The sequence below is a fragment of the Cricetulus griseus genome, chromosome 3 (assembly GCF_003668045.3).
Source record: "Cricetulus griseus strain 17A/GY chromosome 3, alternate assembly CriGri-PICRH-1.0, whole genome shotgun sequence".
NCBI classification, from domain to species: domain Eukaryota; kingdom Metazoa; phylum Chordata; class Mammalia; order Rodentia; family Cricetidae; genus Cricetulus; species Cricetulus griseus.
Window position 1 is genome coordinate 281380 of NC_048596.1, and position 15798 is coordinate 297177.

The following is a 15798-nucleotide window of genomic DNA, read 5'->3' on the forward strand; positions in this document are numbered from 1 at the left end:
TGACTTCCCCCAGTGATAGACTGTGATCTGTAAGTGTAAACCAAACAAACCCTTTCCTCTTCTAAGTTGCTTTAGTCAGTGATGTGTATATGTGTGTTGGGAAGTTAGGGGAGGGGGCATTTATGCACTAGCATTGAGCTTCATATAGATCCACTTTCTGGCAAAATTACAACTAAAGTGGGAACCACCTCCCAGACCTTAGTCATTAATATTTCAATAAAGGAGACTCAGAACAATGGTTCATGAGCCCAACTAAAATTAGTCACAGAAAAATGTCCTACAGATAGCACTGCTGAGGCAAGTCACTCAGTACTCAACTCTGAACTAGCTTCTCTTCCCAGACCTTGGCTGACTCGCCTGTAAAGTAGATGCACGAATGCCCTCTTAGAGAGAGTTACTGGGAAAATGTACACATCTGTAAGAAATCATTGCAGTTCAGTGTCATACTCTAAGTGATCTAAAGGCTATGAAGTCTGTCACAGAAAGCAACAGAAGGATGTCGTTGCAGAATGGTTGTGAAGGGTCAGGTCTGGTGGTGTCAGTGAGCGGGATCACCCCATGCCACAAGGTTCCCAGAGGAAGAGGGAAACCTGCCGCCACAGCCTGACCTGTCAGGCCACTGAGAGGCATCGGAGCAGCTTCTATATGCTCGCGCCTTCCCCCATGCTCTTGGGGGTTGGACTCAGCACTCCTGAGATGGCCTGCAGCCCTGGAGAGTTCTAGGGTTAAGATTCTGAGCTCTCACCGCCACAAGCTGTCTTCCAGAGACTAGTCAAACAGCAGCAGAACCTGGGCAGCAGTAGTGTTACGAGCTTCCATGTAAACTTCACAAAAGCTTAAAAAGGGATTTTAGCAGCAAAAGATCAGAGACAAGCACGACTTCTTGTTAGCAGCATTTTCACTGTTTTGCTAGAGACAAGCAGAGACTTGAGTGGTTGCTTTAAGAGAGATTTCCTGACTCAGCAAAAGCAAAAAAAACCGAAAACAGTGGCTAAGAAAGCTGCCACTTTAATTTTGGCGTTGTTGTTTAACAGTTAAAAGACTGGTGGCCAGAAAAAGGTAAAGATTTACAGTAAAGACAGATCCAGATAAAGAAAAACCTCTGAGTTTGCTTTCAACATGGCAAGATTAGCCATTTGGGCAAGAAACTGCTCTTGCCTGGACTGTTTGTTGTTGTATAAACTGGACATGCAGCACCCACAAGAAAGTGACTGGTGAACTTACAAAACAAGACAGTAATGAAGGGTTCTTGTTGAAATGGAGAATGTGCCAGACACACTGTGGCCTATAGGCTGAAGATGGATGCCCCAACGTTACAGAGGAACTTTGGGTGACTGTCCAGGCAGTGAGATGTCTCTGTCAATTCTAAAGTTTATATCTTATCCTTCTGTGGTCTTTGATAGAGTTAAAGACAGACAGTTATGGTTATAGTTTTCTTCAGTTATTATAAAAGATGTTACCCTTCTTTTTATTTAGACAGAAAAGAGGAGATGATGGGGAATGTACTGTGTATGTTCTTCTTATTGATTTTTGAATAAAGTACTGTTTGGCCAATGAGGCAGCAAGTTAGGCGGGACTAGGAGTCGAAGAGGATTCTGGGAAATGTAGTAGAGAAGTAGTGATACAAGCAGGAAGTGACATAGCAAGGAGACTCATATTTAAGGAAGGACAAACAGGAAGTGGCCCCTTTTCTCCTTCGCGTCCTCCAGCAGCGCGATGTGATCCACCAGCAAGGGAGGATGCCAATGGAAGGTGTCCAATAAGATAAGTCTTATAAAATATATAGATTTATGATAATTAAGACTGAGCTAACAGATGAGAAATCCTAGTCATTGGCCAAGCAGCATTTGTACATAATAGAAGCCTCTGTCTATTAATTTGGGCCCTAACTCGGCGAGCAGAACTCAGGAGGCTGATGGAGACTGCCCACGAGGCAGAAGAGCTCAGGCTTTTGGTGGAAAGATTTATCCTAACAGTCAGGCCCTGACTTGTTTCTGACAGACATCAAGGTTTTGGTTCTCCAGAGGAGGAGTGGCTCATGACATACCATGTACACCAGGATTTGTTCTTTTTGTCCCTATACACATCCTGTTCCCAGAGGAACAGAGGACTACTTAGAAATTCACATAAGACAAGGCAAGCACAAGTCATTTGAAAATAAGTAACAGAAATGAAGTATTAATTTCATCAAAAATTGTAAATGTGTTAAGTAATACCATCAAGAAAGTGAAAAGACAGACTGGAGAGATGGCTCAGCAGTTAAGAGCACTGCCTGCTCTTCCAGAAGTCCTGAGTTCAATTCACAGCAACTACATTTATTTATGACTCACATCATAAATAAATAAATCTTTTTAAAAAATCATTTAAAAAGAAAAGAAAAGAAAGGGTCCACATTGGACAAAATAGTTGCAAATCACATATTTGAGAAGAGACTTGTATCTGGAACATACAAAGAATTCTTGTAAGTCAACAGCAAAAAGACATTTTTAAAGCAACTAGCTTTAAAAATGAGCAGAGGATTTGAGTAGATCTTTTTCAAAGAGAATACACAAATGGCCAATAAGTACAGGAAAACATGAGACATTATCAGTGACCAGGGAAATGCACATCAAAATCATACTAAGAAACCACCTCATACCCACTAAGATTGATAGAATTAAAGACAGAAAACTGAGGTCTGAGGAAATAGCTCAGTGGGTAAAGTACTTGGTGCATAAGCGGCAGGACCTGCATTGAGATACCCAGGACACACATAAAATCTGGGTGTGATGGTACACCTACAACTGCAACACTGAAGAAGCAGAGACAGGCGTTCTAAGGACCTGGTGGCCAGCAAATATAACCAAGATGGTGAACTCCAGGCTCAATGAGAGACGCTTGTCTTCAGCAATAGAGGAAGAATCCTAAAATCAACCTATGGATTCCGCATGTGCAAACACATTTCCACATGTGCACAGACATGTGAATGCACCACACCAACATTCTCAACAGTCCCCTCCTCTCTCTCTCACACACTCACACATACACAAACACACACACACACACACACACACACACACACACACCACACACTCATACAATGAAGGAACCAGCCCCTGCCCCCCCCCCCCCGCCACAGATTTAGCAGCCATGACAGGCTAACGTGCTCACCTGACCTTGTCCCTCCTGTCCTGGTCACTAGGAGGTCAGATGCCCTCCTCATGGCAAGGAACTAATAAGAAATTAGCTGGTGGGGCTGTGCTTTATGGCTCTGGGTGTGCTTTACAGACAAGTGCATAACAGTGATTTGCAGAGCATAGCAACCACCCTGGGAGAGCCTACGGGCCATAACAACCAGTTGACCAATCAAAACAGGGCAGGTTGTCCAAGCCTGGAGGCACACCAATCCTGAGCCTGTACGTACCCCTAGATACTCCCCTTACGCTGCCCTATAAGATCCCTGCCTCGTGGTTTCTCGGGGTCTTTTTCCAGCCATCCATGCGGTGGATGGATGAAGGGCCTGAGCTAATAAACAACTGCAATAAGACACTTTGCTTTTGCAACAAAATGGGCCTCTTGGTGATTTTGGGGTTCAGAATTTGGGCACAAAAACACATACACAGAGTGAGGAGGGGGAGGGAGAAAAGGGAGAGAGAAAATATTGATGAAGTTGTAGATAAATCAGAACTTTCAGGTGATGGTCACATGATGTAATATAATTTATTTCATTTTCATTTTATATGTATGAGTGTTTTCCCTGCATGTATGCATGTGTACCACTTGTATGTCTGTGGCTCACAGAGGCCCATGAAAAGTCTTCTCCATTCCCTTCTTTTGCACCAGACTTCCCCCTTTCAGATCTGCTTTAGCAACATGGCCTCCTAGAAGCTCTCCTGGTTCACTGACTGGGATGTCAGCTTCTTGAGACTCACTTTCCTACTATGGGCTCTAATTAGCTGGCACAGTCCCACCAGCTAATTTCTTATTGGTTCCTTGCCATGAGGAGGGCATCTGACCTCCTAGTGACCAGGGGAGGGACAAGGTCAGGCAAACACGTTAGCTGTCATGGCTGCTAACTCTGGCAGGTGGGGGGGGGGCTGGTCCCGTGTGTGTGTGTGTGTGTGTGTGTGTGTGTGTGTGTGTGTGTGTGTGTGTGTGAGAGAGAGAGAGAGAGAGAGAGAGAGAGAGAGAGAGAGAGAGATTTTCAACTGGGTTCTAGAACTTTCTACACAATATTGACTTATATCAACCAACTGCTCATTCAACTAGGATTCTGAGAATCCTACCTTGAGGCACAGAAGGCCCAGCAAAAAGTACGGTACTTAGAGCACTAGATCAGAATAATGGACTGGCCAGTGGCATAGGAGGCCTTGGGCAGTGGAAGGTATGAGAACAAAGCAAAGACAGACACAAGGGACAGAGATGGAACAAAGAGCAATACATTCTTCAAACAGCAGGGACAAAGACCAAGGGGTCCTGCACATCAAGATGGGCCTGGAAAGCCATAGGGTAGGAGCTAGTGCAGCTGCAGGAAAGGTAACAGGAAAAGGTAAGTTAGCCCAAGAGGTGGGATCATAACAGACCTTGAATGGGTCTTGTTCCCCTGTAGCCTAAGAAATGCCAGTAGGTCATGAAACGGGAAAGTTCTGTGGTAAACTAAGTTTAGAAAACACTTTATCAACAGGTAAACAGGTTTCTTCATTTCAAAGCCTTCTCGGAGCTTTTGCTATGTGCCCATGATGGGTAGGTAAGTCATTACCCAGAAGAGATATGCAATGTAGCGCTTTCTACACAGTATTGACCACGGGGTCTCTCAACTAGTCAGCAGTGGGAGAGTGGAAGATAATGCCTGAGTTGCATCTTGAAGAAAGGCTGTAATGGGGATGATCTAGTTTGGGGTATTGGCTGTTGGGCTTCATTGAAGCCATCAGCCTCTAGCTCAGGTCCTTACCCAGCCCTTTGCTTCCTCTGTCTGTACCTGGGCCTCTGCATCACTGAGAAGTGAAGCAGGCTTTTGAGAAAGGTCCTCGGGAAAGGCTGAGAAGGCAGTTCAAAATGTATTGTAGGAAAACACTCAACCCAGGGAATGGCCTCCCCCAGGCCCTTGGACTGCAGCAGATGGTGTGGTTTAAATTTCAGAAATTGAGGACATTTTAAGGAAAAGAATGTTGGCAGGCATCAAGGCACTTATAAAACCATCTGAGTTGATGAGGGAATCCAGGCCTTATGCCTTTAGAAGATGAGGTAACATGAAGAGAGGTAAGGAACCTGAAGGCACAGATGAGGGTCTTCTGACAGAGGCTTCTGGACTGGAGAAAAAGAGAGGGCTGCAAAGTGAGAGAGGGGAGCAGACCCAGTGCTTTCTGACACCCTACACTGAGACAGACCACAGAGCCTACTCCCTTTGGAGCAAAAGAAACTCTCTACCCTCACTAGATGATTGGAGGTATGGGGGGGGGGGCTACTGAATGGGAGGAATGGTAAATGGTGTTCCTTGGGAAAGATCCAGAATTCATGAATCACAAAGATTAGGATCAAGTCTTGGCCTTGCCACTTTCTAGCTGTGTGACCTGGGAAGTGACAGCTGGCAAGCCTCCCCTTCTTCAGCTATAGGATGGAGTATCTACAGTAATATAATAAAAAGGACTCTGAGCTAGTAGTGACATAGCAAGTAAACAGTACTTTTCAGCTCCCATGGTTTTGGGTGGACACACATAGGTGTGTACAGGTGAAAAGCAGAACCAGGCCTAATATACTTGTAGTAGGAAGATGCCTTGGTAGAGGTGTAATATGTCAGCCATTGGAGTAGCAGAATGATATGGGTCACAAATTTGGCTGTGACATTCAGCTTGTCATGGAAAGGATATGGCCATGTCAATTATAGTCGCAGATGAACACACCTGCTTGAGAACAGGTACTAAGCATTGGTAGAGAATGGTGGCTAGGAGTTTGTTCTCAAAGTGTGGTGACTTGGTCTATCATTAACCTAGGACATCCTCGAGGAACTGTGCCCAATGTCTAGGGGACTGAACAAGATGCTCATTGGCCCCAAGGGGTAAGGAACTGTTCACAAAGACAGCTCTTATCTCTAGAGTTGATGGCCCGCACCAGTTGAGTTCAGTAGGGAAGCTACTTTTCAGCAAGGAAACCTAAATTGGTTATGGTTGCACATCTATAATCCTACCAAATAGGATGCTGAAACAGGAGGATTAAATATTTGAGGACTGGTGAGATGGCTCAGTGTGTAAAGTCATTTGCCACCAAACCTGATGGCTTGAGTTTAAGCCCCAGGTCCCACATGGTGGAAAGAGAGAACTGACTCATGAAATTCTCCTCTAGCCTCTGTGCGTGTCATGGCATATGTGTGCATGCACACACATGCATGTGCACACACTCGCGCACACACACATACACATACACAAAATGTTTGAAGTTAGACTACACAGTGACTTCTTGGCCAGCCTGGAACTGTGAGATTTTGTCTCAAAAAAGGAGGGAGGGGGAAAGGTGGTAGAGGCATTTGGAGGGGGGTGGGTATTTCTAAGGTTCACTCAGCCAAAACAACTTGATCAAATAGAACAGCTATGATCAGACCATTAAATGGGTCAAGGCAATGTCCCATACCACCACTAACTTACCAAGTGAATTTAATTAGGGTTGCTTACAGGAACATGGGTGAGGGTATCTCTCCTTCAGCAACCATTAACTGACCATAGATACTTACGGAGGAGTGGGTAAGGCCTCTTGAACCCTTCCTCCTCTGTGACAGGCTCAATCTTACTGCACATCTTGGTAGGTAGCTACAGTGACTGTGAGTTAGAGTCCAACAACTGCCAGATAGTGATGGTGTATGTCTTTAATCCCAGCATTGGGAGGCAGAAGCAGATGGATCTCTGTGAGTTCTGGGTCAGCCTAGTCTACATAGAGTTCCAGGACAGCCAGGGCTATATAAACAGATAAACCCTGTCTCGAAAAACAAACAAAAAGAGTCCAACAATTATATGAACTATGTCATGCTCAAAAGACCATGCTCCATAACACCCCAACCTTTCCCTTCGATATTACATTCTTCCATGATGTACCCTGAGCCCTGAAGAGAACAACATAGATAAGTGCTCCTCAACAGTCACTTACTCTTAACACTGATCAATTACAAGTCTCAAGAGAGCATTTTTCTATAATGTTGTGTCAAAAGGCAGCAGATACTAGAAAATCCAGGTTGCCTGGCCTGTGGGGGTTGTGTCATTATGGTTTCTTCAACAACTGGGAAGGTGTTAAGGTCAGGGTAGACTCCAGTCCCTCATTATTCTCTAGAACACACTTCAGAATCCCCATATTCTCTCAAAGATCCCACAGATGGCCCAGTTCCAAACTGCGTGATGGACCTCTCCCTGGCCTGACCCTCTATATCATTTTACTGGAACTGCCTCCTGCTGAGACCTCTCTTCTGTGCACTTCCAACCCCAATTTTGGTGAGACTCACTTCCTGTCTAAATCTGTAGGCAGTGGGCAGTATGAGGATCCTTAGAAGGGACCAGATTTCCTACCCTATGCCAGGTCTATCCTGGACCACCCACTTCTGACTTTATGAGGCTGAGGCATGGTCTGGGTGAAGATGGAAACTATGGCACTCTGGAAACCACAGGCAGCCACCATTCCTGCATGTCAGGGTTTCCCATTTCTCCCCATGGGAAGTTCGGGAGGACTCTTACCTTTGGAGTGAGGTACTTGGTTATTATTTCCTTCCCCTTCTCTCCAAGGTTTTCATCTGGAGTAACTTCATATTCTGCCTAAAACAGAAGGAAAAAAGAATAACTAGTTTTGCTACTGAAGTTGGAATAATTAAGGAGCCTTGGAACCTTTTGGTCAGGAACCACCTGACCAACCCCACTCCTTCTGCAGAATAACTGTGGCAGAGAGAGAGGAAGACCTGGCCAGGGAGCTCAAAGTCCAACCAAAACGTCTACTCTTCACAGGAATTGATTGAGCCAACCGTGAACTGAAACCATGAGCCCAATAGATTTCTGCTACAAATTTGATTTTTCTAATAGAAAATAGAAATAGAAATTTGACAAAAAAAAAAAAACATGGTGATTTTTCTAGATGGTCTTACCAAAACCTTAAGGGAAAATAGGTTTACAAACTTCAAATGATATAGTCTAGCAGTTCTCAACCCGTGGGTCACAACTCCTTTGGGGTTGCATATTAGAAATTTACATTATGAATCTTTTTGTTGTTATTGTTTTGTTTTGCGTTTTGAAACAGGGTTTCTCTGTGTAGCCCTGGGTCTCCTGGAACTCACTCTGTAGACCAGGCTGGCCTGGAGCTCACAGAAATCTGCCTGCCTCTGCCTCCCAAGTGCTGGGATTAAAGGCGTGTGCCACCACCTCCCAGTAACAGTAGCAACATTACAGTTATGAAGTAGCAATGAAATAATTTTATGGTTGGGGGTCACCACATGAGGAACTGTATCAAAAGGTATCAGCATTAGGAAGATTGAGAACCACTGGTATAGTCCATTGTAGTAGAGTTCATGGTAGCAGGAATGGGGGCCCAGGCTACTCATTTTTTTTTTAGATCAGGAAGCAGAACACTCAGGCTGAAAGTAGAATTGGGCTGTAACATGCAAGGTTTGCCACTAGAGCACTATGTCAGCCACAGGGCCTAACCCTTATGAGCCAAAGATTCACAACCAAAACTCTTTCTTGGTACCATTAAGAAACTTAGGACTCCAGGTCAATGGTTAATCCAGGAAATTCCAAGTTCTAAAGAAATCAGAAAATTAAAGTTTTACATTTTCCTTGAGCCAAGAAGGGGGCTCCTTCACTCATCCAATACACTTGCTACATGGATGAAAGGCCTCGTGTGTAACAAGAGGCTTGAGTTTGCTTTTCTCATTTAGTCAAAGCAACTAATTGCAGATGGTGTATAACCACTTCAAAATCTACCACCTGAGAATTTGAGGTGTCAGCCTCAACACCAAAGTATGGACCAAAAAGGCATGGGATTCAATGGTACAGTAGATAGATACTAGGCCCTCCTTGACAAATTGAATGCAGTTCACAGCTCAGGATCTAAGTTCTGGTCCCCTTGTGCCTGCTAAAAGACCCTCCTGGAAATACAGAAAGGTCAAGAAGCATGTGCAAGAACCACAGAGGGAGCAGCACAGTTTTACCCAAAACAAGCAAGTTCCCTTGCCTTGATGTCCCTCTTCTAATAAACAGCCAAGAGCCACAACTCTCCAATGTATAAACATGAAACCTATGACCATTTGGACTATGGTGTGGTTGCTCTAGAACACATTCAACCATTTAATTTATAGGCTAGAAATGAGGCTCAGAGAGGCAATAGTAACAGAGTAAGACTGGCCCATTATGCCTTGATTCCTACTCTGTCACCAGGTCATAGTATATCTCTACTACAGCCAATTCCTCCTCACCAGCAAAAGGAGGTTTGGCCTATTGAAACTTACATGGTGTCTTGATTTCACTGGTGAATTTTGAGATGTTTGAAGGTAGCTCTTTCTTCTTGATTCTTCGTTACTTTCTTCCCCTACATTCACAACAATCCCCCTAAAGTTCAGATGGGGACATGTGTACGTACACAAACACACACACATACACACACAGAGAGAGACAGAGAGAGACAGAGACAGAGACAGAGAGAGAGAGAGAGAGAGAGAGAGAGAGAGAGAGAGAGAGAGATTCCACATGGAGTATTGATGATAGACTTGCCCAACATGGCTGGTATAACTATTCCCAATATACAGAGGGAAACACTGAGGTTCCAAGCTTCAAATTTAGCAGAGCTGGTAGCAACAGAGCTTCAACACTAAGGCCAACCCCCTTTTGGGGGGGAGCAAGGAAGCACCCAGTATCCTGTGTTCCTGGAAGCCTCACCCTGTGGTCTGGCACATGGACATAGCCAGACTGCTTTATAGGGCCAGGTCCCTGTGCAAATGGCTGACCACCATTTGTGGTAACTCAATCCCACTCTGAACACTGAATTTGCACTGTCCCAAAATACATCTATAAAGGCAGTTCTATTTAACCAGACGGAGGTCTGGGGCTCACCGATCAGTCTCAGTGACCAGTTGAAAATATTATTGCTCTGGGTTCTAAAAGCCATGTTAAAAAAGAAAATAACATCACATTCAGGTCAGCTGTCTCCCAGCAGAGGCCAGATGGGCGCAAAGTTCCACCGGAAGGCAGCTGAGAGCACTTGGGGACAGGCCTTCCCACTCCTGGATCAAAAGGCCTTTTTTTGACGAGACTATGTCAGGCCACCACCACTTGAGACACATTAGTTTTGGGAGGCAGAAAAGCAACAGAAAGATGCCAGCTGGTTTTTCCACACTGATTAAGTCACCTAGGGTGACAGGCCTTGTCTCCTGAATGATCCCAATGAGGGCTGGGGCTCATGGGGACAAGTCCTGAGAGGTCACCTAAAGAGAGAAGGAAGGTGCCATGATGGATGGGCTCAAGGCAGATCACATGACACAAGACTGGGACTAGCCCAGAAACTACCTCTGCCAATATCCCTGTCCTGTAGTAGGGAAAGCTCTAACCAGTTTATACCAGCTCATACCAGAAAATGGAAGCAGCAAATAGAAGTTTGTGTGACAAGCCTAGAAATTTCCAAAAGTGGCAAGCAGATGATGAAAGAGAAAGAGAAAGAAGAGAAATACCTATGTGCTGTGGAATAAATTCATTACTCCAGTACTTGGAGGTTGAGGCAGGAGAATCTCGAGTTCTAAGTCAGCCAATTCTCTACTGGAAGACCCTGTCTTGTAATTTCTAAAGGATAAGAAAGGAAAACCTAATTCAAGGAATGGCCTTTGAACTCTACCTGAGTCCTTCCCACTGCTCATAACTCAGGTTATTTCTTCTTTCAGATTCACTCCAGGAGCAAACTGTGACTTATAACAAACGAAGGACAGCCTTGGGGAGCAGTGCTGTCCTGACACAAGGAGCAAAATGCTCTACTGAGTTCAGCCAACAAAGGATTATTCATCTATCTGTACCGCCAGAGAGCACCAACATCATTGGACATCCCAGCTTATAAACCTGCTATTTCAGGCTCTGGGCCTGCTCATACTTCATCATCAATCTCAGAAAATGCCATGGAAAGCAGATCCTAGCAGGGACCTCAGCTGATTTTTTTTTTTTTTTTTTTTGGATCATGTTCAAAGGAACCACTTTGGATCAAGGGCAGCATCTAAGCTGAATGTGTAGCATATACTTTAATTCCAGCATTTGAGATACAGAGTCAGGTGGATCTCTGTGAGTTTGAGGCCATCCTGGTCTACATATTGTGCTCCAAACCAGTCAAGGTTTTGTCTTTAAGAAAAACAAAACAAAACAAAAAGAACCAGAGTTTGTACCAGTTTCTGCTTCACTTCAGCAGACTTTGTGTCACCTTCTCTAGGACTGGCAGAAATATGATGTCAGACATGCCATGAAACTTTGCTATCTCCAGCTTCTATAATTATTGGTGTGGTCAGCTATTCCAAAGCCTATGTATTATGCAGGCCGGTACCATGTCTGGAACAGTCCTACTTCAAGCAGACCTTTCTGGAGAAACAGCAAGGTCCACCCACACTGGCCCTAGTTATTTGCATGCACTGACTACAGAGACTGCTCCTCCAAACCCTTTCCACCCAGTAGATGGGGAAGACCGTGTGAAGATGACGTGGTTTTCTTAACTCCCTTCCACCTGGCATCTCAGTCCCCACGCCTTCTGAAGACCCAGCTCTCACAGACCAGCCCCCCACGTCAGTCCCTTCCCCCATCCTAGCATGTCAGCACGAGGGAAACACATCAGCTAATCTTCTCACCTTGTGTGCACTCTGTAAATTTCTAAGCTATGAACCACATTCACACTTCAAGTGAGTGTCCATTTCCTGGGAATTCCCAGGTGATATTCTGTGTCATGCTGCAGGAGGTAGGCCCCAACCTAGCTTTCTTTCTGCTCTACAGTTACAATGCTGAGCCACTGCACGGGAACACCCTCAGAGGTCCCAGGTCAGATGGATTTGGCCTACTCCAAAAACTGCACCTGCCTGTCATGTGTTCCTCATTGATCACCCCAATCAGGCCCCTGGGTCAGAGATTTACTATGTCATTTTGGCACAGCATATGAGATGGGATCATCAAGAGAAGGGAAGAACAGGTTTTTCTTACCTATCTAGGTGAGGGTATAGATACTACCAGGAACTACATTTGGACCTTAGCCTGTGAGTAATGTCTGAACTAGAGCAGGTGCTGAAAAGAAGGAAGGAGGAGAGAGCCATTGGCTTTCCCAAGAGGGAGGTGAGAAGTCCCAGTATCAGAGTCTCACAGCTGAGGAGCACTAGTATACTACCTCCTGCCTGTCCCAAATTTCTCTTCTGAGACTCAGCCCCACTGTTTTTCTTCCCCCCTATAATGAGTTCCCCACAACCAAGCTCATCAGACCACCACACAAAAGCCTATCCCTGTCACTCTTAGTTCTGAATGAAAGTCAGACTAAACAAGCTCAGGCAAAACTTGGCTCTCGAAGGGTGATGGTGGCACACGCCTTTAATACCAGCACTCAGGAGGCAGAGGCAGGTGGATCTCTGTGAGTTCGAGACCAGTCCGGTCTACAAGAGCTAGTTCCAGGACAGCCTCCAAAGCCACAGAGAAACCCTGTCTCTAAAAACCAGAAAGAAAGAAAGAAAGAAAGAAAGAAAGAAAGAAAGAAAGAAAGAAAGCTAACAAAATGGGCTCAGTAATCCTCGTCTCAGTTTCTAGAGAAGTGTCTTCTCACCTGCTACCAACAGGGCAACAGCAGCATGAATGTTCTGGGATTAGGTTGCAGCTCCTACTATGCTATTGTATTTCTTAACCTGGAGAGAGCCAGCCATGATGTGAAGATGCTCAAGCCATGCCATGGAAAGAGCAGCCAGGAGAATGACTGGACCCTCTTGCCAACAGCCAGCACCAATTTGTCAGCCATGTGAATAACTGAGAAGCAGAACCAGCCAACAACCTGATGTGACCTTTCCAGATCCTTGAGCCAAGTGCACCTTCTACACCATCCCAGAGTTCCTGACCCACAAGACTATTCACTAACACACTGATTCTGATTCTTACTTTTTCTTTTCATTGTTTTTCCTTTTATTGAAAATAGATTCTTTTCTCATACAATATATTCTAATTACAGTTTTCCCTCTGTCTACTCCCGGTTCCTTCCCACTTCCCCTCCTTTCTGGATCCACTCCCTTTTTGTCTCACATTAGAAAAGGACAGGCTTCTATGAGACAACCAAACATGACAAAATAAAATATAATGATATATAGAAAAAAATCACATCAAGGCTGGTCAAGGCAATCCAACAGAAGAAAAAGAACCTCAAGAGCAGGCATAAGAATCAAAGACCCACTTTGATATGTTGATTCCTCTCTGAACTTAACAGCTGGTGCTGCTTACTTCTTCTGGCATTTTTTTTTTTTTTTTGCTGATATTGAATCTTTTCTTTACTCATGTGATAGAGTGTTGTGGAATATTATTTTAACTATGTAAAGGTGTGTTACATTGTTTCTGCTGCTTTTGTTAATAATGCAGAGATTTGTTACATTTGTTTGATTAAATAAAATTAACCTGGGAGTCCAGAGGCTGAGTCAATAACTAGCTGACAGGAAGTGGTAGGGAGGAACTTAGTGTAGTGAGGGTTCCTTGGGGGTGCTGAGCTCTTTTTTGGGAGAGAAGGCTAGCTGTTTGCTATTTAGCTTCTCTGACCTAACAGGATTTCACCTCAACCTTTGAATGCTGAGTTCTATAGAAGGATAGAGATTTAGCAGTGCCTGGCTTCAGTCTGTGTGGCTGAATCACTGCTGGTAGCTTTGGAGTTGCAATGGCCATTTGGGACAGTGGTTTCTTAAGGTGCGGCTACTATATTCAATGCAAAACAGCAGCAAAGAACTGGCTTTTCCATTCACTGCACAGCCCCCAACTGCAGAAGACAGACTCACTCACAGGAAATACCTGATAACATGCCAAGGAACCCAACTCAATATCAACCAACCTTCCCTCATGTCCCAAGAAGAGACTAGCAAACTTTGGATCTTGTCAAAATATGAGTTTCACATGAGTGGCCAGCTAATGGTTAAGGTCTCCAGAGAGGATGTTTAGGGAGCAACCCATCCATTTTGAAGATGCCCATGGCAAGATCCTCTTAGCCTGTGGGGATGACACTATCGTGAGCCACCATCCAATCCCTAGACAGAAACCAAACCTTTCTTTGCCCTCCAGAGATCAGACTTGGGTTACTGACTCTGCCTCTCAAAGAGAGAACTGTGGAAGCCCCTTGACAGCCCAGACTTGGGTGAATTATCTGCACTACCTGATGAGCCATACACAAGAACTCTACCCTCAAAACTAGTGGACCTATTTATTTGAAACCAGCCAGTTTGTATTTGACCTGAGAAATGTAGATGAGACTTCAGAGAAGAGCAATTCCTGGGCTTTGCCCACAGCCCTGTGGGCAAAAACAAAACAAAACAAAACAAAACAAAACAAAAAAACGTATTTTTAATAAGCTCCACTTAGTGAAAATTTAGCAGAGAGGTAAGAATGCTGAGGATGCGGAGCATTGGTGGCACACGCCTTTAATCCCAGCACTCGGGAGGCAGAGGCAGGAGCATCTCTGTGAGTTTGAGACGGGCCTGGTCTACAAGAGCTAGTTCCAGGACAGCCTCTAAAGCCACAGAGAAGCCCTGTCTCGTGGGGGGGGAAAACAATGCTGAGGATGGCACTGGCTATACCCTAAGTATCCAAATTGGTAATTAACTGCAATGCCAAAGATGCTGTTGCTTCCTATCTCCTCCATCCAGTCAAAATGAAAGAAAAAATAATAATTTCAGATGAAGTTATGCTGGCACTAGAAAACTCAGCAACATCTTCAAATATAAAAGAGAGGTCCAGAGGCTAATTATGACAACAGGTGGCAATGAAAGGAACTTACTAGTTCCTAGCTAAAAGTACCAAGGTGATAGGTCAGCCTCTCTAAGTGGGGGCTCTGTCAAGGTATATTTAGAGCTTTTGACCTGTTAATACATGAGCCAGACTCCATTTCCATTTTAATAAACAGCTCTTGGTACAGGCCCAGTAAGAAGGAAAGGACTGCACAACCAGAATGAAACTGGGCATCCATTGAAGGTTTTTTTCCCCCCTTCTTGTAGACTAGATGCACCTAACAGAACACATGGCTGGAAAATTCCACCAGCTCCTCAGCTCAGCCTGATCCTGCTCTGCCTCACCAACTCTTCAGACAGGTCTCATGACTTCTGCCCCCTCATCCTTTCCAGATGGGGAGAAGCCCTGGTCCTGTACTTGCAGACTTTGGTCATCATTGCTTCTCCAGCTGCCTCTACCTGCTGGGCAAAGCAGCCCCCACAGCCCAAAGTTTTATACCTCAGCTGTATAGTGACAACTCCTGACAATTCCCAGCCCAAGCCTTCCTTGTGAGATCCAGATCTAGATACCTATCTCTCCTGAAGCATCTTGACACAGGTATCTACTTAACTTCTCCACTGAATGCTGAAGAGGCTCAGACTATGAAATGAAACTCTTCATCTTCTATCAGCATGACCTCCCCAGAGCCTTAGCCTTGTTTCATTCTCCCAGTTGCTTGGAAGCTATGGTGGCTAATGTTGTTGTCAACTTGACTTGATTTACAGTCATGAAAGAGATGAACATGCCCATGGGGAGCCAACTAGATGAGGTTAACTGAAGTGAGAAGACTTACCCTAATATGAATGGCACCGTTCATGTCTTCCAACTGTATAAAAAAGAAAGG

General features: G+C 44.7%; 1 protein-coding gene across 4 annotated transcripts in view; it reads right to left on the reverse strand.

Annotated features, from left to right (window-relative positions):
* The window catches only part of Grk5 (G protein-coupled receptor kinase 5), a 203005-nt gene that overhangs the window by 45039 nt on the left and 142168 nt on the right, over positions 1 to 15798 (reverse strand). For 2 of the 4 annotated variants that reach the window (XM_035441694.1, XM_035441693.1), the window contains 2 exons: positions 15748 to 15780; positions 7692 to 7769 (listed from right to left, as the gene is read on the reverse strand). In XM_035441694.1, the coding sequence (XP_035297585.1) occupies positions 7692 to 7769; positions 15748 to 15780 (111 nt within the window). The remainder of the gene's footprint in view (positions 1 to 7691; positions 7770 to 15747; positions 15781 to 15798) is intronic. The other 2 variants (XM_027406842.2, XM_035441695.1) reach the window with 1 other exon arrangement.